Source organism: Malaclemys terrapin, chromosome 4 (genome assembly GCF_027887155.1).
Source record: "Malaclemys terrapin pileata isolate rMalTer1 chromosome 4, rMalTer1.hap1, whole genome shotgun sequence".
In the NCBI taxonomy this organism is placed as follows: domain Eukaryota; kingdom Metazoa; phylum Chordata; order Testudines; family Emydidae; genus Malaclemys; species Malaclemys terrapin.
This window is the reverse complement of record NC_071508.1, coordinates 92,705,813-92,732,404: the sequence shown is the minus strand read 5'-3', so window position 1 is coordinate 92,732,404 and position 26,592 is coordinate 92,705,813. Positions and strand designations below refer to the sequence as shown.

General features: G+C 43.6%; 1 protein-coding gene across 11 annotated transcripts in view; it reads right to left on the bottom strand.

Moving 5' to 3' along the window:
* Positions 1-1,830: 1,830 nt before the first annotated feature.
* EXD1 (exonuclease 3'-5' domain containing 1) overlaps positions 1,831-26,592 on the bottom strand; it is a 42,142-nt gene continuing 17,380 nt past the window's right edge. For 5 of the 11 annotated variants that reach the window (XM_054025424.1, XM_054025423.1, XM_054025425.1 and 2 more), the window contains 5 exons: positions 21,699-21,785; positions 20,305-20,607; positions 17,172-17,315; positions 15,216-15,407; positions 1,831-3,758 (listed from right to left, as the gene is read on the bottom strand). In XM_054025424.1, coding sequence (XP_053881399.1) covers positions 2,979-3,758; positions 15,216-15,407; positions 17,172-17,315; positions 20,305-20,607; positions 21,699-21,785 — 1,506 coding nt within the window. In that variant the 3' untranslated portion in view covers positions 1,831-2,978. The remainder of the gene's footprint in view (positions 3,759-15,215; positions 15,408-17,171; positions 17,316-20,304; positions 20,608-21,698; positions 21,786-26,592) is intronic. The other 6 variants (XM_054025427.1, XM_054025434.1, XM_054025429.1 and 3 more) reach the window with 5 other exon arrangements.

Below are 26,592 nucleotides of genomic sequence, written 5' to 3'. Positions count from 1 at the left end.
ATTGGTCTGGGAGTCCTCTGGACATCATAGTTCATTGGTTTCTGTTCCTCTGTGCCTCTCCCGACCTAACTCCAGTTAGGAGTATATGGCTATGCAAAGTTCCCCCATTGCAACAAGGGAAGGCCTGCTTGAATATCATGCCTCCCACTTTTCCTCAAACTTCTATCCAATCAAGAGCGTGTTAATAGAAAGACCCCTGAATTATGTTTTTTTTTAATTTATTTTATTATTGTGCAGCATCGGCTTTGTTATAGTAATGGTTGAGATGCCCTTTCTGTTTAAATATTATCTTGAAATTTGCTGTGCCTCATGAGGGTGTGGAGTAGGGTTAGTGGTCTAAATTTTGGGTCATTTGAGCAAGGGGTTCCCGAAATACAGGCCCTGGAAAAGAAGAGCATTTCACAATATCAATAGTTTATCAATTCCCGCCTCGCCTCCGCCCATACACACACATTCGGGCCTCAAATCATGGCTCTGATCCTCCCCCAACAGATCTCAGTTATGCAACATTTATCTTAGCTAGTGCATGTCACCTGCTGCCCCTTTGGGAAGCAATGTTGAAATATTTATCAAAGAAACAGTTTACCTCTCTAGAATAGTACATGCCAAACACTCACACACCAAAGCAATTGAAAAGCACACATGCAGAAAGACTAGCCAAGAGGGTTTCCAGCCTTCCATTTTCACATTACATGTGTGGCTCAAGGGGATGTGCTGTCCATGGAACTGGAGCTACACACATGCAATGTAAACATGAACCCTTTGGTTAGCAGAAATCTGAGAATGACCCATAGGTATGTTGCTACTATTTTTCTCTTTGGGAAATTTGCCCTGCTAATTTAGAAGAGCCGCTATTTTCTGAAAGATAATAAATTACACATGCTCTGTGCAGATATGTGAGAATGATTGCTAGGTATGTGTTTACTTTTCCACCTGTGGGATTATTATAGCACAGTTCCAGCACTGATTCATCAATGCCCCTTTGGCAGGTCCAGCCTCGCTCCCTGCCCCTCATAGGTGAGCCAAGATCTTGAGGGGGCCTGCCCCTCTGGAGGAAGTCTGAGCCCCTCTCCCTAAACTCCCATATGAGCCTGGAGCTGGAGGATGCTGCACCTCCAGGAGTTATGAGCCCCTCTCCAATCTCCTCCAATCAGCTGCAATGTGTGGAGCCCTAACTCCTCTTCCTGCCTCCTGTGTGTGTTGGCATTCAGGGGATCCTCACCCCCAGAGAGCTAGTAACTGGGGAAGACCTGCCCTACTGTGGGTATGTCTACACTGCAAACAGCATGCATTGACATACCCAAGTCAGCTTTGATTTAGTTAGCTCAAATACCAATAGCAGTGGAGCCACCCTAGCAGGGATGGCAGCACAAGCTAGCAACTTAAGTACATATCCAGGTGGGAGCTGCTGAAGCTTCACTGCTACTGTTATGCAAGCTAGTATGTGCTTGAGTAATTGCCACCATTCTAGAGATACTAAACTGCAGCCCGCAGGGGACATATGCATCTGTTTCCTTTTATCACACACATGGGGCAAGGGTCAGGCAGAGCACTCAGCAAACCCCCTCAGAGAGGCAGGACACCCTCTCTTCCCCCAGTTGCCTCATCTCACCGCTCAGCCAAACTTCTCCAACTCATCCCTCCATTATTCAATACAGCAACTTATAATATAATGAACACAGCTTGCGTGCATGCAGATTATTCCCAGTGGTTACTGCCAGCTCCAGAGTAAAGGTTAGGTGGGTGTTCACCTTAACTCTGTAGTGTCTGGTTTTCAGAGCCTTGAGTTTAAGTTTAAAAAACTAAAAAAAATTAAAATGCTTGTTTCAAACTGGTTTTATTTTTTTATTTAAACCATGACAGCAGAACCTGGATTTTTTTCTTCAATACAGAATAATGTAAATGTTTCAGAGAACTTGTGGAAGCTTGTCTCTCTTTAGCCCCCAAAATGCACTGATATAGGGAGCATGATCCACCTCTGAAACACCTTCCCCACAACAATGAAAAAAAAGTAAGCCAGTACCAAAAGAAAGTCCTATTTCAGAACTGCTAGTTTAGTATTGTTTGTAAAAATATCTGGAGTTTGTTTTCCCTGGCAAGAATACTTCAAAAATGCACATATACATCACAGGCTGACAACTGGAAATCAATGGCTCAACAGTTTGTGTCCCAGTCAACACAACTCAAACAAGTATTTGTATACATTCAAAAGCACAAACCCTGGATTCCATATGATAGTGAAACAGCCTCACATTTAATTAATGAAACTCTGCAATCTAAGAATGAGGGGACCACAAGAGTGCAATCTTCTTGGGGCAGAGAACCATACCTCCTCCCTATTACGTACACTGTTAGTGCTCAGTGAAATCTTACTGCAGACAACCAGCCACAAAACTTCACAACACAACCTCCCCATTTCTCCCCCCACTCCCAATGGAATGAGGTGACTTTCTCTTCCAAAATATCAAGAGTGCTGACCAAGCAATACTTAATTATATGTATTTACCAAATCATGGACAATCTTGAGCAATCCCATGCTACACAGCTGTTACTTTATCAGTTTGCGAAAATGATGGAGCTAAGTCTACATCAGTGTTGTCACACTTAGGTCAGGTCTACACTAGAAATTTTTGCAGATACAGTAATATCATCTAGGGATGTGATTTTTTTATACCAGCAAAAGTCCTAGGTAAAATGCAGTTATACCGGCGCAAGAGTGCTTTTGCTGTTATAGCTTACTTAGTTCAGGGGACTGATATAAACTATACCAGCAAGCTATATCTACAGTAGGGCCTCGTCTGCACTACAGAAGCTTTGCTGGAACTGGGTGAGAGTTCTGTAGAACTATTTCAACAAGTGGGGAACAGAAATGAAATACTTTTCTCCAATACCTAAACATTCTTGAAGACACTTGTACTGACAGGACGGTGGAGACAATTATCTTTTCTTTTTTTGAAAGAGTAATGAAAATAGCTCTGCTATTTTCCTGCAGGGCTTGGTGCTGGCATCCGGCAGCTGAGACCTGAAGGGAAGGCAAAGCGAACTGCTGAACTCCCTCCCCTTTCTGGCCTTACTGGGAAATTGGAAATATAGGTCTGGGTCATCTTCAAGGATGGGTTCTGCCACAAACCAACAGTCTCTAGGACTGGGCAAGGAGGCAGTACAGAAAGTGAGGGCTGCTGTGGAACCTGAAATGAATCTTGAAGAGAATTTCTAATTTTTGGAGGAGTAGAGGCAGACACAATAGTGCTATGCTTTGCACAAAATAAGTCTTCATCCTGGTTTCTCGTGAACAATAGACTTCTCTCTTCTTGTAAAGATCCAGCAGCCTGTGTGTGAGGTTTCTGCTCTGGAGAGAATCCCTTCCCCATTGCTTGGGTGTTTTCTGATGCAGAGTTCCAGCTGACCAAGTCTCTTGCTCCTGCCTCCATTTCAAAGGATGGATTTTTATAGCTGATGCTAGACTTTTTATTTTCCCAGTGATCTACCACTTGCTTCTGCTCATCATCATTTTGATGAAGTGGATCTTGGGGATGGAAGGATGTCTTTTGTAAGGCTGCTCCATTAGAAGAAAGCCAACAACTATCCTGTCCTTGTTTTTCTTCTACCTCTGCTGCCTTCTTTCCTTTGGATTCCAGTGGTGGTATGATCAGGAGACCCTCCTCATTTACCTTGTACTTTTTTAATGCTTTCTCTCTTCGCAACTTTTGGAAATCTGCCAGCTGCTGCAGCTCCTCTGGCAGCTCCATACAAGAGATCTGATTAAAAAGACAAGGGGGGGAAAAACACAGGCAGAGCATGAGAGACCTCTGTACAAGTCACAGCCCAACAGAATAATCGTCTGTCATTAAAATTGTTTATTATAATGCCTCCCAAATTTAAAGTAATTCCTATCTTCCAGAGAAATTAAACACAAAAAACTTTAAACTTCCTTCTTAAAGGCAGCCTACAACAGAAAAAATATTTGGGCTTGTACCCTTTTTTGCTTCTTTATGATGTATAAAGAACTGAAAGTTTAAAAAAAAAATCGTCCTGCTCGTTTTTACATTAGAAATTTAGGCTGATCTACTCTGAAAGGCTTTCTGCACTAGAGAATTATAGTAAAAAAATTCCGTCTGATGATACCACCAGTTCAGCTGCGCTGGTGGTGCGGCCTCTCTTTTAGACAAGACTCCAGTGGCTTATGGGGTTTTTACTGCCATGTCATTTAAACATGGTTGGTAGAATTCCCTAATGTGAACTGGAGAACTAAGGAAATGACCATATCACAAGAGTAAAAAAGACTGAAAGAAAAAAAACCTCAACCTCCCGCGCAAAAAACCTCTCCCCCCGCAAAAAAAACCCCAAACAATTAGGAGAGAAAGGGATTTTTAGACAGCTTAAAAACTGTTGGGTTTTTTTTTTAACACCTATTCCAATGTTGTGACATACCTAGGGTACAATCCAAACTAATGAGCAGCTATGTCACCCGTGCCCTCTCACTTAGGGTGCCCTTTACAATGCTTTACTGCTGTAGCTTCCACCCTGGACTGCTCACAAACAGCTTCCAGCATGCAAGTCACTCCCAGCTACATCTGTGTGTGCTGCAGCCAGCCAGCCATACCTTTGCTCTTACCAGCCTTGGTTATAATGTAAGGTGACCCCTACACAATCCCAGTCTCAGATTTCCCCCCAGAAATGTACGTCTTGAATTGCCCAGCCCTCTCCTAAGCAGTACAAATTCATATAAAGTCCATATTTCTTTAACAGAAATAATATGCACATGCCACCTTGTTAGCCCAAATGGGGTTTCCCAGACACTTCAATTTAAACATACTGGATTAGAACAAACAAACCAAGTTTATTAACTACAAAGGGAGATTTTAAGTGACTGCAAGTAATGAGACATAAAAGTCAGAAACGGTTACAAGAAAAATAAAGTGCAACTGATGCTTAACATAAACTATGTTAAATTCAAAGCAAAGTTTTTCTCATCACATACTCTCATCAGTCTTACTGACCAAACTGCTTACGCCAGGACCCCTTTTCCAGTTCAATAGGTGCTTCTTTCTCACCTCTGGAACATGAATTGATGGACAGAGAGGAAGGGGTGCGTTGGGGTGTCTGGCTCTCCTTTTTAGATAAACATTTCCAGCTGAGATTCTGGAGATAAAAGTCTACGGAGAAGGATGTTCCCTGTTACTTTTCCTCACTTGTTTGGAGTTTCTTTGTCTACCCTTCCTGCTTGATGACTCTGTTTACTACTTAAATGCAAATTAAGCAGTGCACACATTCCTTTGTTTCAGACAGGCCTGTTTGCCAACTTCTGCTGTGGTTTGGAACATATTAACAACATTATACAGAGAAACCTTATAACTCTACATACAATATTGCCACACATTTTATCAGGGCAACATTGACCAGCAAATTATGAGTTTTCAAATCACTGCTCTACAGCCAAAATGCTTCTGAAATAAATGTAGTCAAACTGTACTAATTCTGGGTCACTGAGAACGAAAATGATGCTTAAAATTGTTGATTGGCTCTAGTTTTCAAGATATGCTATTGGGTCAGTATATACGACCCTTGACTTGGGAATGGCGGAGGATAAGTGAGTTATAAAGGGAAGGGATCTCAATTTAAACCAGAAATGACTAAAATACATCTTTGACTGGATCTATGATTAAATCTATGACTGGATTTGGACAGTACTTGCTTTTTAGGCAAAACAATGAATGATGCAATCTGAAGCTGGTATTGCGTCATACATGATATGAATTGCATCATGTTATTCCTAGAAGTCATGGATGATGCAATCATAACGAAGCTTACATCACTCTGCTGAACAAATTGCCCTATATCAGCTCTAGAAATCATACAGTCTTGTGCTCTCTTATTTGTCAGTGTTTGATTTTGCAAAGGGACACATTTCTGTTTAGCCAAAGTGAGCAGAGATGCGTCGTACTTGTGTGAACAGTGCAGATAACTTCTGCTATGTTTGTGGTGAAGTGACTTTTGCATCACAAAAGCGCAGTATAACCACTATGGTTAAGAAAGGCTATCACCTTTATTTTGGCTGCAAAATTGGAGATCAGGACAAGAGGTGGGACCCACACATATGCTGCAACACTTGTGCAACAAATCTTCGCCAGTGGTTGAACAGGAATACGAAATCTATGCCTTTTGCAGTGCCAGTGATTTGGAGAGAGCCAACAGATCATACCAGCAATTGTTACTTCTGCATGGTGCCTCCAGTTGGGAAAGGTGTGTCAAAGAAGCAAAAGTGGACTGTGCATTATCCAAACATTCCATCAGCTATACGCCCAGTGCCACACGGAGAAGGACTGCCGGTTCCTGATGCACCAGTATCATTCTCACTTGAGTCAGACGAGGAAGAGGATGAAACTTCTGGTCCTGAACCATCAATGTCACAGGACCCACATTTTCTCCCATCCTCCTCCTCTGAACCACACCTCATAACACAAGGTGAACTGAATGACCTTGTCAAGGATTTGGAACTACCCAAGAGTAAGGCAGAGCTGTTGGGCTCCAGACTACAGCAGTGGAATCTCCTGGCAGGTGATGTTAGGGTTTCCATGTTCCGTGACCGTCAAAAGGATCTTGTCCATTCTTCTTCATGGAAGGTGATCTTGTAGCCTGCAACAACATCGATGGTGTGATGGCAGTCCTCAACATCGTTCACGATCCAGATGAGTGGAGACTGTTCATTGATTCATCGAAGATGAGTCTTAAAGTTGTTCTATTCCATAATGGCAATGTTTTGCCATCAATTCCAGTTGGTCATGCAGTCCATATGAAGGAAACCTATGACAACATGAAACAACTTTTGAGGTGCATAAACTATGACTAACATCAGTGGCAGCTTTGTGGCGATTTGAAGGTTGTTGCTCTCTTGCTTGGTCTGCAGACTGGATACACAAAGTACTGCTGTTTTCTCTGCGAACGGGATAGTCGTGCAAGAGATTCCCACTACATCAAGAAAGATTGGCCACTCCGATAGTCATTGGAGCCTGGGAGGAAAAGTGTTCAGCATCCACCACTTGTTGAATCAAGGAAGATTTTGTTACCACCCTTACACATCAAGCTGGGTCTGATGAAGAACTTTGTCAAGACCATTGACAAAACACAAGCAGCTTTCAAGTACCTCCATGGAAAATTTCTAAGGTTAAGTGAAGCCCCTAAGATAAAGGAAGGTGTCTTTGTTGAATACAAGAGACAAGCCAAGAAGCGCCGAGTAGACACTGAATAGGACTAACCTATGTACATAATAGTTTTTTGCCTTTTGTTTCATAATAAATGTTATTTATATAACCCTTTTGCTGATTTTTAAAGTGTTACATAAACAGGACAGGTGCAATATCATGTAAAGCAATCATAAACACATGAAAAGACCGAGGTTTACAATTTATGATTAGAACTCTACTATCTACACAATATACATAGACATAAAATGTAAAAACTTAAATATCTTAGAAACAGTAGCCAATCAGTTGTTTTAATTGTCATATTTGAATTCAGCCCATCAAAATACATAATAAATAGCACATTTTATCTCTGAAGCAGACGACTTCTCAAAAATTGTAGACCAGTGTTATATCTCTTGAGGCATACTTTGTACATCATTTATTACAACAGTGTATAGCGTGTGGACACAGGGCTACATTGTCACAAAAGTATACTTAGCATTCTGGACAGAGGATATCTTTGCTAAAGATTCACATCTCCACCCTTTAAATTAAGGTGCAAAAAGTTCACTAACATGCTCAGAGACATCAAGCAGGTCCTTCAACTAAACCAGAGAGAAGGCAATCCCCAATACTTGTAACATATGAAGCAAGCAGTTTCAGGCCATCCTTGTACATTCTGCACGTGGTCTTGGCTTAGCGCCTTTATGTATATATTGCTAAAATCCCCTATTCATTGCTCTAAGTGCTTACATAACATAAACATACATAAAGAATGTTACATTAATACCTACCCAGCCCTTTAGGACCACAACTCTTCTCCTTTCAATTCACTCTCACCCACTTAACCACCCACCCCCTCAGAAAGGTCTAGAGAAATAGATAAGACTCCTAGCTTGCCCTGAAGGTCAATGGCTTGGCTCAGCTCCACTGGATCAAAATGGTGGCAGTAGTAAATTCTAGTGTAAAATGCCTTTAATTGAAAATGTCCTGTCACCAGCCCTGTCCTGTTTGACCTGGAGGACATGTGTCTAGCATGTCAAGTGCTGAGATATCCTACAGGGAGAGGGGAAGCCAGGACCTAAACCATTTAGGGCTGGGTCACTTGGAAACAAACTCGAAGTCAGTGCAATCTGTGGAGCACAAGCATAGCATGCTTCCAATGAGAAGTAAATGGGCAGTCACTCTGTACCAGATGAACGTTCTAAGTGGTTCTCAGGAGTAGCTGTACAGAGCACATTGCAGTAATCTGTTCTAGAAGTGACCTGCCATGGTTTCCTGTGTCTCTACACAAAAGACTGTGACAGGTCTGCATCCAAAAGAAATTTTTGCCAAATATAAATGGAAAAAAGCAAAAAGCGCTCTTGATCATTTCCTGTAACAAAGACATTGTCCAAATAACACTGTATGCCATTCAGTCCTTCAGGATCTCATCCATGGCTTTCTGGAACAGGGCAGGTGTTGATGTGATACCAGAAAGCCACCTGTTGTAACAAAATAAACCTTTTTTGTGTGTTGACTGTGAGAAGCTGCATCAATTTCTATTTGTAGGTATGCATTGAGCAAATCCAAATTATTGAAACAAAGTCCTCCACTAAGAGTAGTGAACAAATCTTCAATAGAAGGTAGTGGATACTGGTCTGCACATAAAACTGGATTCAGCATCACTTTGAAATCTCCACAAATTTGACCTGAGCCATCCTTCTTGATCACTGGTACAATGGGTATAGCCCACTCACTGTGTGAAACCAGTGACAAGATTCCAATATTCTCACTCAACAGTCCAAATTAGCCTCCACCAGAGGCTTCAGAGCATAAGGCACAACTCTGCACTGGCAGTATTTTGGCTGGCTGTAACACTTAACAGTGAGCTTCACTGACATGTTGCTCATCTGTACAAGTTCTTTTTCAAAAACTTTAGAATGTCTGTCAAATATTTCCTGAAGATTTTGATAGGTTTCAGAATGGTAGTCGTGTTAGTCTGTATCAGCAAAAAGAACGAGGTGTACTTGTGGCACCTTAGAGACTAACAAATTTATTTTTAGTCTTATTAATAAGCTTTCGTGGGCTAAAACCCCCTAAGGTGCCACAAATACTCCTTGTTCTTTTTGAAGATTTTGAGGTGCTTTCATGATCGCCTGGATCTCAATCCAACTCACACTGAGTGTGTTTCAAGCCAAGATCTACCAAATAATAGTGGATACTTTCTTTCCATGACGTATTGTAAAAGTGTAAAACAACTAATTGTCCATCTAGTTGAAACTTTACCTGGAGTACCGCTTTTGGGACCAAACTTTTCCCCAGTGTAAGTCTGCAGAACTGTGTAAGTTGATTCCAGAAGAACTAGTGACAAAGTCTGGTGATAGGTAGACGCAGAAATCAGTGAGATGGGAGCTTCAGTATCATGCTCCATTCTTGTATGAACTCCTTTGATCAAAGGTATGACCCAGATGCCATCGCTGACTCCAGCTTCTGATAACAAAATGTAATGCTAGGTCTCGGTCATTGTCACTAGAGCTCATCTTTTTCCACATTATGAATTCCCGAATTCCATCCTTTCTTAGGTTCAATCTTCATAGGTGCCTTCTTGGATGGATGGTTACTCTGTGTTGGTCGCTGAGCTGAGCAACCGGTCATGGCAACATCTCTTTTTCTTCTGGAACTTTCTGCAAATAAACTGGTATGGCCAGCAATCCTTCTCAGTGTATGTAGTTTGTGCACAATGGCCACATGGAAATTCCTTCCATTCCTGTGGTCTTCTGTCTCACCGATTCATGAGATGAACTTCTTGGTTCACACTAAATTCCAGAGACTTCTTCACTGCAGTTTCCATTGCAATTGATACTTCAACAGCCTTCTTGAATGTAAGCATTGATACAATCAGTAACATCTTCCAAATTGGATCATTGCTTAATCCAGAGAATAATTGATCAATCAGGGCATCACTTAATGTTTACCCAAACTGACAATGCTCGAACAACTTCCTTAGAACAGCAACAAACTATGCTACCAACTCTCCACTTCTTTGATGGAACCAATAATGTTCTGCTATCATTGATGGGGTAGAAGAAAAATGCTGTGAACGTAGCGGTTCCAGATACAGTTGAAGATAATAGCAGTTCATATACCTTCAGACCCATCACTGTCAGCAAGGTTGAAACTCATTCATTTGGAATGATGTTGCAGTTTACAAATTGCTCAAAACATTTGAGGTACAACACCATTCACTATTTGGATTGTCACCAAATTCACCAGCAATGCCCACAAAAGTTGCCATTTCTTTGCTCTCCTGTTGGACTTCACCTTTTTGAACACCTTTTGTCCCACAGAGAAACACCTTTTTGTTAAGTATCAGAGGGGTAGCCGTGTTAGTCTGGATCTGTAAAAAGCAACAGAGAGTCCTGTGGCACCTTTAAGACTAACAGATGTATTGGAGCATAAGCTTTCATGGGTGAATGCCCACTTCGTCGGATGCATGTCTCTTCATGAGGTTGATAGATTTCCATTCCATACAATGTGGAGGAACCCCCTAAATGCAGTGCCTTGCATGGTGTCAAGTATCAGAGTCCTGCACTAAGGACGGAAGAATCCCATGCACTGCTACAGACTAGGGACTGAATGGCTAGGTAGCAGTTCTGCAGAAAAGGACCTAGGGGTCACAGTGGACGAGAAGCTGGATATGAGTCAACAGTGTGCTCTTGTTGCCAAGAAGGCTAACAGCATTTTGGGCTGTATAAGTAGGGGCATTGCCAGCAGATTGAGGAACGTGATTGTTCCCCTTTATTCGACATTGGTGAGGCCTCATCTGGAATACTGTGTCCAGTTTTGGGCCCCACACTACAAGAAGGATGTGGAAAAATTGGAAAGAGTCCAGCGGAGGGCAACAAAAATTATTAGGGGTCTGGAGCACATGACTTATGAGGAGAGGCTGAGGGAACTGGGATTGTTTAGTCTGCAGAAAAGAAGAATGAGGGGGGATTTGATAGCAGCCTTCAACTACCTGAAGGGGGGTTCCAAAGAGGATGGAGCTGTTCTCAGTGGCGGCAGATGACAGAACAAGGAGCAATGGTCTCAAGTTGCAGTGGGGGAGGTCCAGGTTGGATATTAGGAAACACTATTTCACTAGGAGGGTGGTGAAGCACTGGAATGCGTTACCTAGGGAGGTGGTGGAGTCTCCTTCCTTGGAGGTTTTTAAGGCCCGGCTTGACAAAGCCCTGGCTGGGATGATTTAGTTGGGAATTGGTCCTGCTTTGAGCAGGGGGTTGGACTAGATGACCTCTTAAGGTCCCTTCCAACCCTGATATTCTATGATTCTAGGGGTAACAGTGTTAGTCTGGATCTGTAAAAAGTAACAGAGTCCTGTGGCACCTTTAAGACTAACAGATGTATTGGAGCATAAGCTTTCGTGGGTGAATACCCACTTCGTTGGATGCATCCGACGAAGTGGGCATTCACCCACGAAAGCTTATGCTCCAATATATCTGTTAGTCTTAAAGGTGCCACAGGACTCTCTGTTACCTTTTTGTTAGTGCACTATTCTTCCTTTGTCTGTACTTGGGCTCTCTCTGCTGGCTTTAGACTCTCAATGCAGATTTAACCTGCTTGCCTGACGCTTGCATGTGGTCAATCAATATGGCTGTTTGCTTTTCCCTCACTGCTTTGTTTGCAGGAGCTCCAGGAAGCAACCTATTCCTTTGTTCTGCTTTTAATTGCCAGTTCACCCTCTCTAGCTGGCTGGTTCACACTGTCCCAGCAGCAAAATCAGCAGTCTGCCACCTTGAGCCTCTAGATAAACTTTCCCCCTTTTTTCATAATATTATTTGCTTAATGTTTCTTCTTCAGGCAGAGGCAGCAGTAGAATCCTGCATCTCAAAATGTTATATTTGAACCCAGCGAGGAAGGAGATAGACACAAAGGGAGCTTATTACTTTATTACTCAGGCTGCAAAACTGAAAACAGCAGGAAAGTGAGGCTTTGCACTGGGGAGGGAAGAGCGCTCAAACATTCAAAGGGGAAGGCCATCACAGATGCTTTTAAATTGGTTTCATTTATTTAGTTAAGGAACCAAGTTTAATTCAATTCAAGAGTGTCTACACAGTGGTTTTGCACTGATTTAAATAAATCAGTTTTTAAACAGATTTTACTTAAACTGGTGGAACTTTGTGTTTAACAGAAGGCCATAAACTACTGAACATCTAGTTGTTCCTCCCACACACTGAGGTTACCTCTGCTAGTGTAAGTGTAGCTGAAAGCACAGTTGCCAACTTTCACGCGGTAAATAAGCACCCCAACTTTCACGCGGTAAATAAGCACCCCAACTTTCACAATAAGCCAAAAATCAAGCTAATCCCATTTCAAAACAAGGCCAAAACAAGCCAGTCCCTAAGAACCCCAACACTCTATGTGACTAGATCCCCCCAGCATGCAGTCTGGGACTGTGGTGGGCCTGCTGTGCACCCCGACTCTCCCCCCCCCCCTTGCCCCTGCTGTCCGGGAGCCGATAAAAAAAAGAAGAAGCAACAAGATACAACAAGCAACAGCCAAACAAGCAACAAGCCAAAAACTAGCCAACAAGCAACTCGCAAACCAATTAAGCAAAAAACAAGCCCAAATTCTGCATTTTTTTGTGTGGGTTTGGCATGACTATGAAATGACTAGAAACAGAAGTGAAACTAACTATTTTCACTGTCCAAGCTGAGAGCTTTTTAAAAAGGAAACAGAGAAGAAAATTAGATCATTAAATGTGAGAACTAGTTAGATTTTAACAGCAATTAAAAAAAATAGGTAAGGATTTTTTTTTAAATGAACATGGCCAGATTAATTCCCAATCTAAATCCTATAAAGTCAATGGATTAACAGCAAAGATTTGACCAAAGATTAACACCCATACTCAGGGTCACCAACTAAAGGGGAGAACATGTGACCTCCCCACGTGACTCCTCCCTGCCCCACCCCCAGCCCGGGGCCCCTGCATTTGTTAGTATGGGTATTCCATTAAAGTAACCCACTAACTTTTTTTTTTTTTTTGGGGGGGGGGGGGGGGAGGGTTTGATAAGCTGGTGGGGAGGGGAAAATAAATTTATGCTTTTTTGCTTCTTTATTACATATAATGATGGTCTAAAAGGTTGGGTTTGTCCCCACCCTTTTTTTTGCATGTATTTTACATTAGAAATTCAGGTCTCTTCAGACCTATTTTTCCTGAAGACTATGGATACCTTTTTCTTCCTTTTCAGGTCACCTTTACAAGAAATATTTATTATTATGGCATCTTCCCCTTCATCTGTGAAGCAACAGTGACATCTAGTGGATGAAGCATATGAGTAGTCCCAGGGATTTAAACTTGCACTTTGTTGAATTGGGGCCAGACCAGGAAAAGTTTAGATCGTGTTTCCTTCTTAAAGGTGAGCTACATTACTATTCCTTATCTCATGTTTCCCATTTAAATGTGGGGCAGTAGAATACTATCTGTAATTTTAGAACATTTTTCCTCTGTGGATATATCCCAGCCTCATTTCTTATTTACAATGGTAATAGCTAATTCAATAAACTCCAGAGTAGGTATTCCAAGCCCCAAGTCCTCGTGAAAGTGTGATCCAGTGATGCAAAAGGATGGATTAGAGGTCCTTTCCAATGTCAATCATCTGAATTCTTCAGGGAGTCTAATTCCAGACATACCCTTCAGATATTGAATCCAATGCAGAGATTCTAATGAGGCTTAAGGAAAAAAAATCTCAGCGACCCAAAGTGATTCTCATGCAGGGGACAAGTCAAAAGCCAAAGGAAATCCTGTTCATGTGGGTTTCAGATATGATTTTTCATATTTGTTTTCTATGCATTGATTAAAGATTATAATTATAGTATACCGTATACTTTTTAAAACAATGGCTTCTAAAATTATACACTGAAAGAAAAAAATCTGCATACTTTTTAAAAATATTGACACATCCAAGACTAAAGTTTTTTTAAACCTTCAATCCCAGGCCCAAATTACATGATTTCTACTGAAACGTGTGTTGATGGTAACTCAGACCTTTATTACTGTAAACCAGGGATAAAATACTAATGAAGACCCTGATGCTGCAAACACTTATGCAGGTGCTTAATTATACACATGAGTAGTGCCATTCAATGGGACTGTTCATGGATATGTTTAACTATATGCACGTAAATGTTTACAAGATTGAGGCCTATAGGTGGGGTTTTATGAAGGGAATTGAAGAATACATCTAAGAGAATTGTTGCAGAGAGGGTTATGGAGGTGCTAGTGAATGGAGTGATAGCAGCGGGAATGCAGATGCCTAGGAATATATGCACCAGAATGTATGCACAATGAGTAGCAAGATCATTTTGAAAAGCATTACAACTTCTTTCCCTGAGGTCAGCAGCCCTTCGAGCATCCTTGCTGTTTCTGGTTTGTGTAACAATTCTTTCCTCCGGATATCAGGAGTCTTGCAACAACAACCCACATCCCAGAACCACTTTCATAAGAACGGCCATACGGGGTCAGACCAAAGGTCCATCTAGCCCAGTATCCTGTCTTCCAACAGTGGCCAATGCCAGATGCTCCAGAGGGAATGAACAGAACAGGTAATCATCAAGTGATCCATCCCGTGTCCATTCCCAGCTTCTGGAAAACAGAGGCTAGGGACACCATCCCTGCCCATCCTGGCTAACAGCCATTGATGAATATTTCAAGATGGATACTTCCACATTTCTTCAAGTATCACAAGAGCCACTGCAAGGAATTCTGGGATGTGCCTGACAAGCTCTCTGCAAGCAAGGATGAAAACTATTATCCGTGAATTTGAACTAATAAGATGTCTCAAGGAGGCAAGATAAGGAAAATAGTTTTAAAAGAAATATTTCTTGGTAAATGGAAGACTGTGTGTATTTGAATTGTGGATGCACAGAATAGCCTACATATCTATAGTTATGCATGAATAGTAACTCTGTGGTAGTTACGAGTGGGAGGTAGGCAAAATGACACTAAGTGATACAGCCAATCTGAGAATCCAGTGAGATAATGTCTACCTCTGTGCTCCCCAGCAGATCTGCAGACCCCTCCCGATATGAATTTAAGTATCCATCCACCAAGGTTGTTAAGTCAGACATCATCTCATCCAGTAGCAACAAGCGGAGAGGTAGAAGGTAAACGGTTTCCAGAGCCAATATTTTCAGCAGTGAAGGTGGAAGAGGTCTCAAAAACCATATATCAGGATTCTCCTGCATGTCCCAAATATAAATGAAAAAAAAACACAATTAACCTAGCAAAAATGTTAGCAAAGTTAAGAGCAACTTTTGACCATGTGCTTTGTTTTCTCACCTGGTCACACTGTATTTCCAGATGCTCATAATATTCCCAGTGCTGTTGAAGCGCATGTTAGTATCTGATGAAGTGGGCTGTAGCCCACGAAAGCTTATGCTCAAATAAATTTGTTAGTCTCTAAGGTGCCACAAGTACTCCTGTTCTTTTTGCGGATACAGACTAATACGACTGCTACTCTGAAACCTGTTAGCTATACCATTACAGTAGCACCCGCTAAGATCTTCTCTGTGCACAAAAGTTGTGCCAGTTTAACTATTGCAATCTAGACATACCCTACATTATCTAAGATCTTCATGACTCTTCATGGTTTGTAGATTTTTTGCCCATAAATCATAATTTCAAAATGACCTTTTAGAAAATACAATCATGAGCACTGATGGCAAGAGAAGCTTGAACCTGCTGTCAAGGCGACTTGTTAGAGGGGCACGAAGGGTCAAGTGCCCCTCCAGCAGGGTCAAGTGCCTCTCCAGCAGTCGGCCTGGGTGGAGAGAGGAAGGGGCAGGGCCAGAGCTGGAAGGGAATAGCCCAAGTTGGGCCGGAGCCTCTTCCAGCCACGCTGCTTGGATGCTGCCCGGTGCAGCTGGGAGAGCACCAGGCTGTGGCAGCAGGAGGCTGCCCCCCACCCAGGCTCAGCTTCTGGGGACAGCGGCCGAGCGAGCTGGAGGCCCCCCGCACCTCCTGGCATACTCAGAGTTGGCTTGTGTCCCAGAAGTCAAGCCTGGGCAGAGAGCAGGCTGCTGCTGCCCCCACCCCAGCCAAGCTCTCTTGCAGCCAGCTACTGTTGCTTACAGCATGCCGGGGAGGGCGGGGGGCCTCCAACTCGCTCAGCCGCTGTCCCAGAAGCCAAGCCCTGGTGGGAGGCAGCCTGCTGCTGCTGCAGCCAGGCACACTCCCAGGCAGCTGCTGTGCTGTACTGGGCAGAATCTGGGGCCTGGTCTTCACTAAGCCCCCACTTCAGACTAAGGTACGCAAATTCAGCTACGTTAATAACATAGCTGAATTCGAAGTACCTTAGTCCGAACTTACCACGGGTCCAGACGCGGCAGGGAGGCTCCCCCGTCGATGCCGCGTACTCCTCTCACCGAGCTGGAGTACCGGCGTCGACGGCGAGCACTTCCGGGATCGATTTATCGCGTCTTAACCAGACGCAATAAATTGATCCCAGAACATCAATTGCCTGCCGCCGGACCCTCCGGTAAGTGAAGACGTACCCTGGGAGTGGCTCCAGGGCCTGGCTGCTAGGGAGAGCAACCAAACATGCTGGGGGGAGCCAGCACAACAGGAGGACAGAGTCCCCCACCCAACTAATGTGGGGTGGGGAGGGCCAGGGAGAGCGCAGGGGCCCCAGGCTGGTGGTGGGGCAGGGAGGAGTCACGTGAGGAGGTCACATGTCCTCCCCTTTAGCTGGTGACCCTGAGTATGGGTGGCACCAGTCATCTAGTGTGCTCTCTAGGTGGTTAGATTGCCTAGATAATACCAACTAGAGTCAAACTCCCTCAGTTACAATCCCAAACTGCACCAATTAAATCTGAGTTTCCTACCGTCAAGCTCCTTCTCCAATCGACAATCATGACAGACAAACATTTAAAAAGGGGCAATGTACAGTTCTTGATTGTCTCCTTAGAGACAATGACTGGTATTGAACTGGCTGAGCCACTCACTTGAACAGCCTGCTGCCTGTACACCAGGAAGGACACCTTTTTGGGGGACATCTCGAGGTGTCGCATCAAGCACTCCTGTAGGGAGCTGATGCGATGTGGAAGGAACCCACCTGTTATATTGGAGAAATGCAGGACATCAGCAACCTGCAGAGGGAATATGAAAGGGATCAGTATGTCATGACCAGCATCTGTTGGCCCAAAAAGCAGAGAATATAGAAGTTTGTTACTGGAGAGTAAATTAAAAATAAAATTTCCAAATTGGAATCTTTCCCATGTCTTCAAATGTGGCTTAGGGCATGAACAAGGCTCCGCCATCCCTGTCTCTCCTGGGCCACTCTTTGCACAGCCTCTAGATAAGTTTGCTGCCATCAAATTAATCCTTATTTCGGCTGTGTACAATCTCAGAGCTAACAGTTTTCTACCCACTCCCTTTAAAATGTTACAGTTATCTGTTTAGGGAAAGTTCCTGATAGATTTCTTCCTTTCTCACTAAACTTGTTGTTTCTTAAATTATTAAACAAAAAATGAGGAAAAATATGATGAAACAAATTTATAAACAAAAACTATAAGCTTTGGTATTATAACACAGTAGTAAAGCTATAGAATCAATACTTTCACAAAAGTACATAAAAAGCCACACATAGCTATGCACAAATGGACTGCATTGAATGTTATATCACTTAACTGATAGCACCTGATTGGGTAGTTACTGCAACAATCGTCTCACAGGTAGAAGATAAATAAAATATTTTTGTCAAGCCAGGCAGACTTGGGCCATGTCTACACTAGAGATTCTTTCTGTAAACAAATAATTTCATTGTTCCTAATATCTGCCCAGCTGTTCGTAACAGCGGGACCATGCCGCTGAGTGAGGCATACTGATACATCTTTTGAATTTTCCTCTGAAAAGTTGTGGCTCTGTAAGAACTGGTATTTTCTTGCTATAAAGTAACTCATAAATGAGGTCTATGTGGGTTTGCCTGCACTAAGATGTGATGACTTCTGGGCACATTGACCCCAGTGCAATGGAGTGCAGAAAGGAAAACAAGTTGATTCTTCAGTGACTGGTGCAGTGAGACAGCAGTGGAAGGACTGTTTGCATCAGTTTAGATATACTGGATGTGAAATGCATCTACTCCGCCACTAAACCAATTTACCTCCCATCAAGACAGAGCTGGACTAATTATGAATCAGTCAAGAGATCTATCAATGGGGGAGAGAGGGAATATTGAGCATATTAGTTCCCACCAAAATAAGAACAGGAGTACTTGTGGCACCTTAGAGACTAACAAATTTGAGCATGAGCTTTCATGGGCTACAGCCCACTTCCAGTGCAACTTGTCTGCTTAGACCAGACACTCACTATGCAGATGGCCTTGCCAATTGTTTTCAACAATGTGTCAGTTAACCATGCAGGAGCCAGAAAACCTTCCATGCTAGAGCAGGTTATCTGATGGTAGGTACTGAAGGAAATGTTTTGCAAAAATTTGCTTGTGGAAACAAAGCCTACCACTGGCTTGGTGATTCTGATTGATATTTGGCTGCTGGGGGTGACTCTCAATAACAGTTCATCCATCTGCTCCAAAAGGCATTTAAATAAAATATGTTTGGGGATGGGTTAGGAGAGAAGCCTTGCATACACTAAGAAAAATTATCCTGCTAGACTACGATTTTAAGAGTTGAGACAAGTTATACTATGCTGACTATGTCTTTTCACAAGTCATGCTTAGCACAATGACTAGCTAAACAATTTGTCCCTATCTATACTGAGTGGAATCATAGTTAGCATAGTGTTGGTTAATTCATTTCTTCAATATCAAGTTCTAATACAATAAAATGTTGTAGTCAAGACAAGCCTCATGTGTAGTACTGATGCAGCTCTATCACAGCTAGCAACTGTGGAACCAGATGCTTTTACCGCTGCCTGGTCTACTCTATCACTCTCACTGTTGCTAGCATTTGTGGAGCTGCACCAGCAGTAGACATATGCGGCCTAACTCATTTACTCTGTTTTTGCACTTACAACAGGGATGGAAAGGGTAAAAATAGATTTACACTGACTGTATCCAGGGGCCAATCTGAACCCCATGTAAGTGGGAGTAAGCCTCAAGCTCCCACCAACGTTGATCATGATCAACTAACATATCTTTAAAGGTGTTAAAACCTGTCTACACTAAGTCCTAACATATTTTTAAACCAGCACTCAAACAAAACACCTTTTTCGTAGGTTAAGATTTCTCTTGACTAGGATAAAAAGGTGGGGGGAGGACTTAGAACTGTAGCTAACACGTTCTGACTAACACATTCAAAAAGTCCAATATAGACAAGGCAAGCTATGCTTTAGCACAGGGGTTGGCAACCTTTCGGAAGTGGTGTGCCGAGTCTTCATTTATTCACTCTAATTTAAGGTTCCGCGTGCCAGTAATACATTTTAATGTTTTCAGAAGGACTCCTTCTATAAGTCTATAATATATAACTAAACGATTGTTGTATGTAAAGTAAATAAGGTTTTTAAAATGTTTAAGAAGCTTCATTTAAAATTCAATTAAAATGCAGAGCCCAGGACCCGGGCAGTGTGAGTGCCACTGAAAATCAGATCGCGTGCCGCCTTCGGCATGCGTGCCATAGGTTGCCTACTCCTGCTTTAGCACATGCTGGCTGGTCAAATTGAAGCCTTTGACCATCTGTTCACACATATATACAGCTTGCCTTGCCTGTACTGGAGTGTTAGAGTGTGTTAGTTAGAACGTGACAGCTAATACATTCTAAGCAAAATGCTTGTATCCAGGGCCAGCTCCAGCTTTTTTGCCACCCCAAGCAGCAAAAAAAGAAGAAAAACCAGATTGAGCTGCCGCCAAAGAGGAAGAGACGGAGTGAAGCACCCTCCACCGAATTGTCGCCGAAGACTAAATCGGAGCGCTTGAGCTGCCGCTGAAGTCCCGACGTGCCGCCCCAATAACAGACGGAGTGCCGCCCCTTTCTATTGGCTGCCCCAGGCACCTGCTTCCTTTGCTGGTGCCTGGAGCCGGCCCTGCTAGTATCCGAGTCAGAAGAAACCCTTACACCAAGCCAATAAGCTTTTCTCTTGCTGAAACTGTTCTCTGGTTACAAACCAAACTAGTTAGCAGGGTACCTGTGTATCAAACACGTTGGAAAGAATGATTCCATACTGATGTGACAGGCAGTCTGAGATCGAACGGCAGTCATGAATGACCTGAAGAACCGAAGAAAGATGCTTGAACATGGCTGTTGATTCAATATCCAATTGCAATTTCTTACTGATGTGGTTCAACCATTTCACACACACCCTGCCACCCTTCTGAACACTTACTTTCAAAATGTTCTTGTCTTCCAGCACCATTTGCAGTCCATTTTTGAAAACTCGAGGCCCCAGAAGGAAAATATCAAATAAAAAAACCCGACTCCTCGTGGCTACCTAAAACAAACCAATCCCAATTTATTTGCAGGTGGGGAGGCCAGAGAGGGATCTAAAAGAAGGGGGAGGGTCTGCTGTTACCCAGCTTTGTAAAAAAATGTTGTTCACAAAAAGTACCTTGAGGACAGTAGGTTACAGTTTCATGAATATTAATCTGGAGATAATCCCAGATGTTTTCAAACAGATACTCGCAGACAAGTTTGCAATAAGGGATCAAACTCAGTAGTTTATTGTGTGCAGTTACATAATGGGCATTTTCAGACATGCAAAGAACATGCATATCAGAAATCCTATCCACAATGCTTGAATTAAACCAACCTTCCATTTCCTCACTTCCTTCACTGGCTATAAACAAAGCGAATAACAGCCCCCCTGAACTCTTCCTTTCATTGTCTCCCCTTTCACTGCAAGGGTTAAAATGAAAACACTGTATCCTGTCCTCTTCCACCAGACCTTGATACAAGGCTTGGCCTTGCTTATATTCAAAGTTGCCCTGGCTTATTTTAAGCCAATTTAATGAAACTCATTCAAACCCTGTGTGGACACTTAATTTTACATAAACCAGATTTAAAATTGAATTAAGAGCATCCACACAGGATTCGGACACATTTAAATAAATTGTTTTTTAAATCTTGAAAGTTAAACCAATGCAACTTTTAATTTAGATAAGGCCTTACTATCATGAATCTAAACATCTCTGGACTCAAACTTTTAAGCTAATCTTCCCATATTCTGACCTGTTTCAAGATCAATTATCATCAAGGCCTTGTCTGCACATAAGAGTTTTGCTGCTTTATGCCTGCATAGTTAAAGCAGCAAAACCCTCCTAGTGTAGATGCAGTTATATCGAATTGCTTATATTGGTATAGCTTATTCTGGTTCAGCAAAGTAAAATAAGTAATACCAATATGAAACACTTTATATCGGTATCATTGCTTCTATAAAATGTCTTTCTCCAGTTTAATTATGTGGGTTATACAGGTATATTTTTTTAAGTGTAGACCTTGCCCAAGATTTCCCCCCAGATTATGCCTTCTTAACAGTGGAACATCTAGCAAAACACATTCTCTCTTTCTTTAACTGCCCCTTACCTGAAGCCAGCAGAGTCTTCCATGACGACACAGATTAACACCCTCTGCTGCCACACCAAAAACACTCTGTTTTTTGATGTGCAGCATCTAGTGAGGACAAGAAGGAAAGGAATATAGAAATTGGATGGCTTGGGAGACTGGTCATAAAAACAGGGAGTCTTTCACCTCTCAGTCATTGGTTCAAATTCAACAGAAGTCATTAGTGACCAAAAGTAATTTGCATCTGACAGGTGTTCAGTGGCTTGTGAGACATACACTGGAGGTTTCAGTCCAATTACTGGAAGACAGCCATATGAAGCACAACATATACTATAATCAGTGCCCTCATTGATAGGCTCAGCAGAGAGCTCAAGGACTGTATGGAGCATAGATAATGAACAACTCTTTCATCACTAGAGGAGGTTTGAGGCATATTGTTGAGATAGTATGGATAAGTTTGCTCCCTGTACTTTACCTGTTTCCATGGATTAAAACATGGGTGGTGGGTGAACCACAGGCTCAGTGGGCCCCCGGCCCACCCCTACCGCCCGCCTTCCCCTGCCGGAACCCAGATCGTCCCCTCCAGAGTGTGGGGCAGGCATTGCGAGCACCGGATCCAGCTGTCCAGAGTCCCTGGCCACAGGCCAGCCCCTGCCCAGGGTCCCGGCCACAGGGGAAGAGACGCAGAGTGCCGGGAAGCAGGAGAGGACCTAGGGGTGGAGTGTGACCGGGCCACGCAGGGCTGTTTGGGGAGGCTCAGCCTTCCCTGGCCTTTGATACCCAGTGCCCAGGGATTAAAAGGAGTTCATCCTCTAAATCTGTACATATTATTATTTATATTGTTGTAGCACCTAGGAGCCTACTCCTGGCCAAGACCCCCACTGTGCTAGGTGCTGTACAAAAACAGAACAAAAAAAAGATGGTCCCTGCCTCAAAGAGCTTACAATTTAAGTATAAGGCAAAATGGATTCAGACAAACAGATGGTGGAGTACAAGGAAACAATGACACAATATTGGTCAGCATGACTGTCAGTGGTCTCAGTACACCAGCAGCCTAGCCACTGTCAAGTTCTCTCAATATCTTTTGCAGTACTAAATATCACAAAAAGCAACTGAAGAGAGGCACAGTTGAGGCACTGAAGGAAAAGGGGTCTGGACCATTATAGTATTCTTATAATAAAGCCAGTCTCAGAGCACAGGCCATTCACAGCAGCAAAGGCCAACATTATAATTTTTTAGAAAAAAAAAATCTCATCTTCCTTTTCAAACAATGCTTAGATTAGCTTTCTGGGGCAGGGATAATCTTTTTGCTATTTGTGTGTACAAGGCCTAGCACAATGGGGCCCTCACAGGTCCTACTGCCATGTAAAAACAATAACCGTTTGTATAACATAAATATAGGGGACAAGATCATTTCCTCCAAATAAGGATTTTAATCACGAATCTGCCATTAGTTCAAAGGGTGCTATGACAGAACCCTCTCACCACCAGCTACTTAAGCCTGCTGTTGAATCTAGAGCAGTGGTTCTCAAAGCCAGTCTGCCACTTGTTCAGGGAAAGCCCCTGGCAGGCCGGACCGGTTTGTTTACATGCTGCGTCCGCAGGTTTGGCCGATTGCGGCTCCCACTGCCCGCGGTTTGCCGCTCCAGGCCAATGGGGGCTGTGGGAAGCAGGGCGGGCCAGGGGATGTGCTGGCCGCCCTTCCCACAGCCCCCATTGGCCTGGAGCGGCAAACCGCAGCCAGTGGGAGCCGCAATCGGCCAAACCTGTGGATGCGGCAGGTAAACAAACTGGCCCAGGCCGCCAGGGGCTTTCCCTGAACAAGCGGTGGACCGGCTTTAAGAACCACTGATCTAGAGCAGCAAAGCCAGTTTCCAGACCGGGGCAGATTGGGGAGGAAAAAAGAAAAAGAAGAAGAACGCGATGGTAACTTGCAAAAGCCACACACACCACTGAAAAGACCGACAACTGATTCTGTCATCCAACACCAAGTAATTCTGATGCTCCCCACAAAACAGGCCATTTAATTTTAATTCCTACAAAACACATCAATTTAATATTGATAGAACAACTGATAGACCCCCATACACACATGGCCCCTTGCACAACTGCTATACACAATTGATATAAATCACACACACACAAAATAGACATAGACCCCCATATTTGATAGACTTCACAAAGATTACAAACCCCAACATGCACAGAACCCCACCACATTTGATACATGTGCATACACCTTTCCACATCATTGTTATGCTGGTGTAAGAAGTCATTGGTGGTCATCAAAGAGGTCATTGCCACTTTGCTCAGACAAACAGTGGTTACCACATCTCCATAGGAGTTAGGGAACACAAGCTGTAAAGTGTACTCCAGAACAAGATCTCATGGAGAACTGGTCAAGATCTTGCATAGCAAAATCTACTGGCTATTGGACTAAGATAGGGTCACAGATCACCTCTCTAAGGTCATGTTTATACTACACAGTTAAGTCAACATAAGGCAGCTTACATGGACCTACCTGGAGGTATACACACTACAATGTTCGTCCCACTGATTTAACTCCCCTGCTACGCCGACTTAATAAAACCACCTTGGCAACAGGTGTAGGGCTTATGGGGATGTAGTTAGACTGACGCAGTGTCAGTGTAAACACTGTGTTGCTTATGTCACCCTAAGTGGCCTCCAGGAGGTGTCCCACAAAGCCCATTGTGACCGCTCTGACCACCAGTTTCAAGTCCCAGGAATTTTTGAAATTCCTCTTCCTGTTTGCTCAGCATGGAGAGCTCACATAGTATTTGCCCAGCTGACCATGCTGGCTCCCTGAAACAAAACGTGCGCCTGCCCGGAGTACACTTGAGTGGTTGGATCTGCTGGGTCTGTGCGGAGAGGAAGCTGTGCAGTCACAGCTCCACTTCAGCCTCAGGAACTTTGATATCTATGGGCAGATTGCTCATGGCATGGAGAAGAAGGGGCACAATAGGGACACACAGCAGTGCCATGCCAGGTTCAAGGAGCTGAGGCAGGCATACCAGAAGGCAAGGGAGACCACTCGTTGGTCTGGTGCATTTCTAAAGATTTGCTGCTTCTACAAGGAGCTTTACGGGAGCTGGAGATAGTGGTCAGTGGAGTCAACCCCGAGGAAGATGTGGTGGAAGAGGAAGTGCAGTTAGAGGAGGATTGGGACAGGTGACAGGGACGTCCGGTGGCATGGTGAGCCAGGACCTCTTCTTAACTCCAGAGGGACCTAGCCAGTCCCAGCACTCCGGCTGTGGCACGCCTGATGCAAGAAAGGGGAGCTCTGGAAAATACTTTGTTCTTTGATACTGCAGGGAGACAAGAAGTAGAGCTCTGCTTTTTTAATCAGGGTAAAAGGAGGACTTAAATAACCAACACAGGCACAGTATATGCTTCTCATTCCCCTATGCACCTAGGCAGAGGGGGTCCTGTGGAAAAGTTTGTTGATGCCCACCAGGATGTCCCAGGAATCCTCCTTAGAGATCGCTAGGAAACTTTCTTGTAGGTTCTCTGCAATCCTCTGCCAAAAGTTGCCTGGGAGGGCTATTTTGTTTTTCCCCCTGCTATAGGAAACTTTGCTGCACAAATCAGCAATAATTTCTGCAGGCAACAAAGCAGCACATAGGCAAGCAGCATACGGACCTGCTCTGCAGCCACATGTAAGCAGGAGCTGCAATCTTGCATCCTCGGTTACCCTCAGGAGCAAGATATCAGCTGCTATCACCCCAGCCTGTGGAAAATGGTGCCAGTATTCAGAATAGTGGCCCTAGGCACTTATAGTGATTCCCTTCTGAAGCCCCCCACCCTTAGTCCCATCTTGCCCCTTCTACCGCAGGGCCAAACTCACCATGGCTGGGGCTCCTGCCGTGCTGTGTGCCTGCCAAGGGGAAGTGAGAAAGTGGTGTTTCTAACTAGTTTGAATCAAGGCTGTGAAAGCACTCACAATAGTGCCTCTGCCTATTATTTCTTTAGCTTCTGCAGATGTGCCCTTGACGGTCTCTTTCTGCACACCGGCTGAGCGGCTCTGTCAGATAAGGAAATGAAACAGGAGGAATAAGGAAGACATGTTCCGGGAAGTGCAGCAATCCTCAGATACTTCGGATTGTGAGCGGAGAGTATATCAGTGAGAAAATGCATATGGATAGCCAAGAGAGGAAACAAGGACAGGAGCAGATGATACAGCTGCTACAGGACCAAACAGACATTCTGAGGTCCCTGACTGAACTGCAGATGGAACAAATGCATGTTTGCCTCCCCCTGCAGCCCACAGAGAACTGCCTTCCATGCCCTCCCCACACACACTCCTCGTATGTTCGTAGGCCATCTCAGTACCCCATGCACTCCGCCCTGAAGGACATGTATCACAGTGACAGCTGGACATATACCCAACTGTGAGAACCTCATTTGAAAATGTGCTCTTCATTTTCATATCCCATGCAGAACAAATAAATGTTTGTATTGCTGTTGAATAAAAAATGTATTTATAGAAAGATATGGAATGTTCATTTGTCTCCTACAAACAGTGATTGCTGCTGAAATTCATACCCAGTGGCAATGTTCCTTCAAAGCTTCTCTGATTTGAATAGCCCCCCTCGTTGAACCCCTCTTAGTATCCTTAGTACTAAGTAATAGCCTTAGTATCTGGCTGCTCAAAATCAGCAGACTGACAATCCATCTCGATGCTCCTTCCCTGACCATTCCGCCTTGATGTCGGTGAAACAACCCCAGTGATCCACCAGAGATTGTAATACCATAGAAAAGTAGCCCTTTCTGTGGATGTACTGCGTCACAAGGTGGTCTGGCGCCAAAATGGGGATGTGTGTGCCATCTATCGCCCTGCTGCAGTTTGGGAATCCCATTGCTGCAAAGCCATCCACTATTTCCCACTCACAGTCCT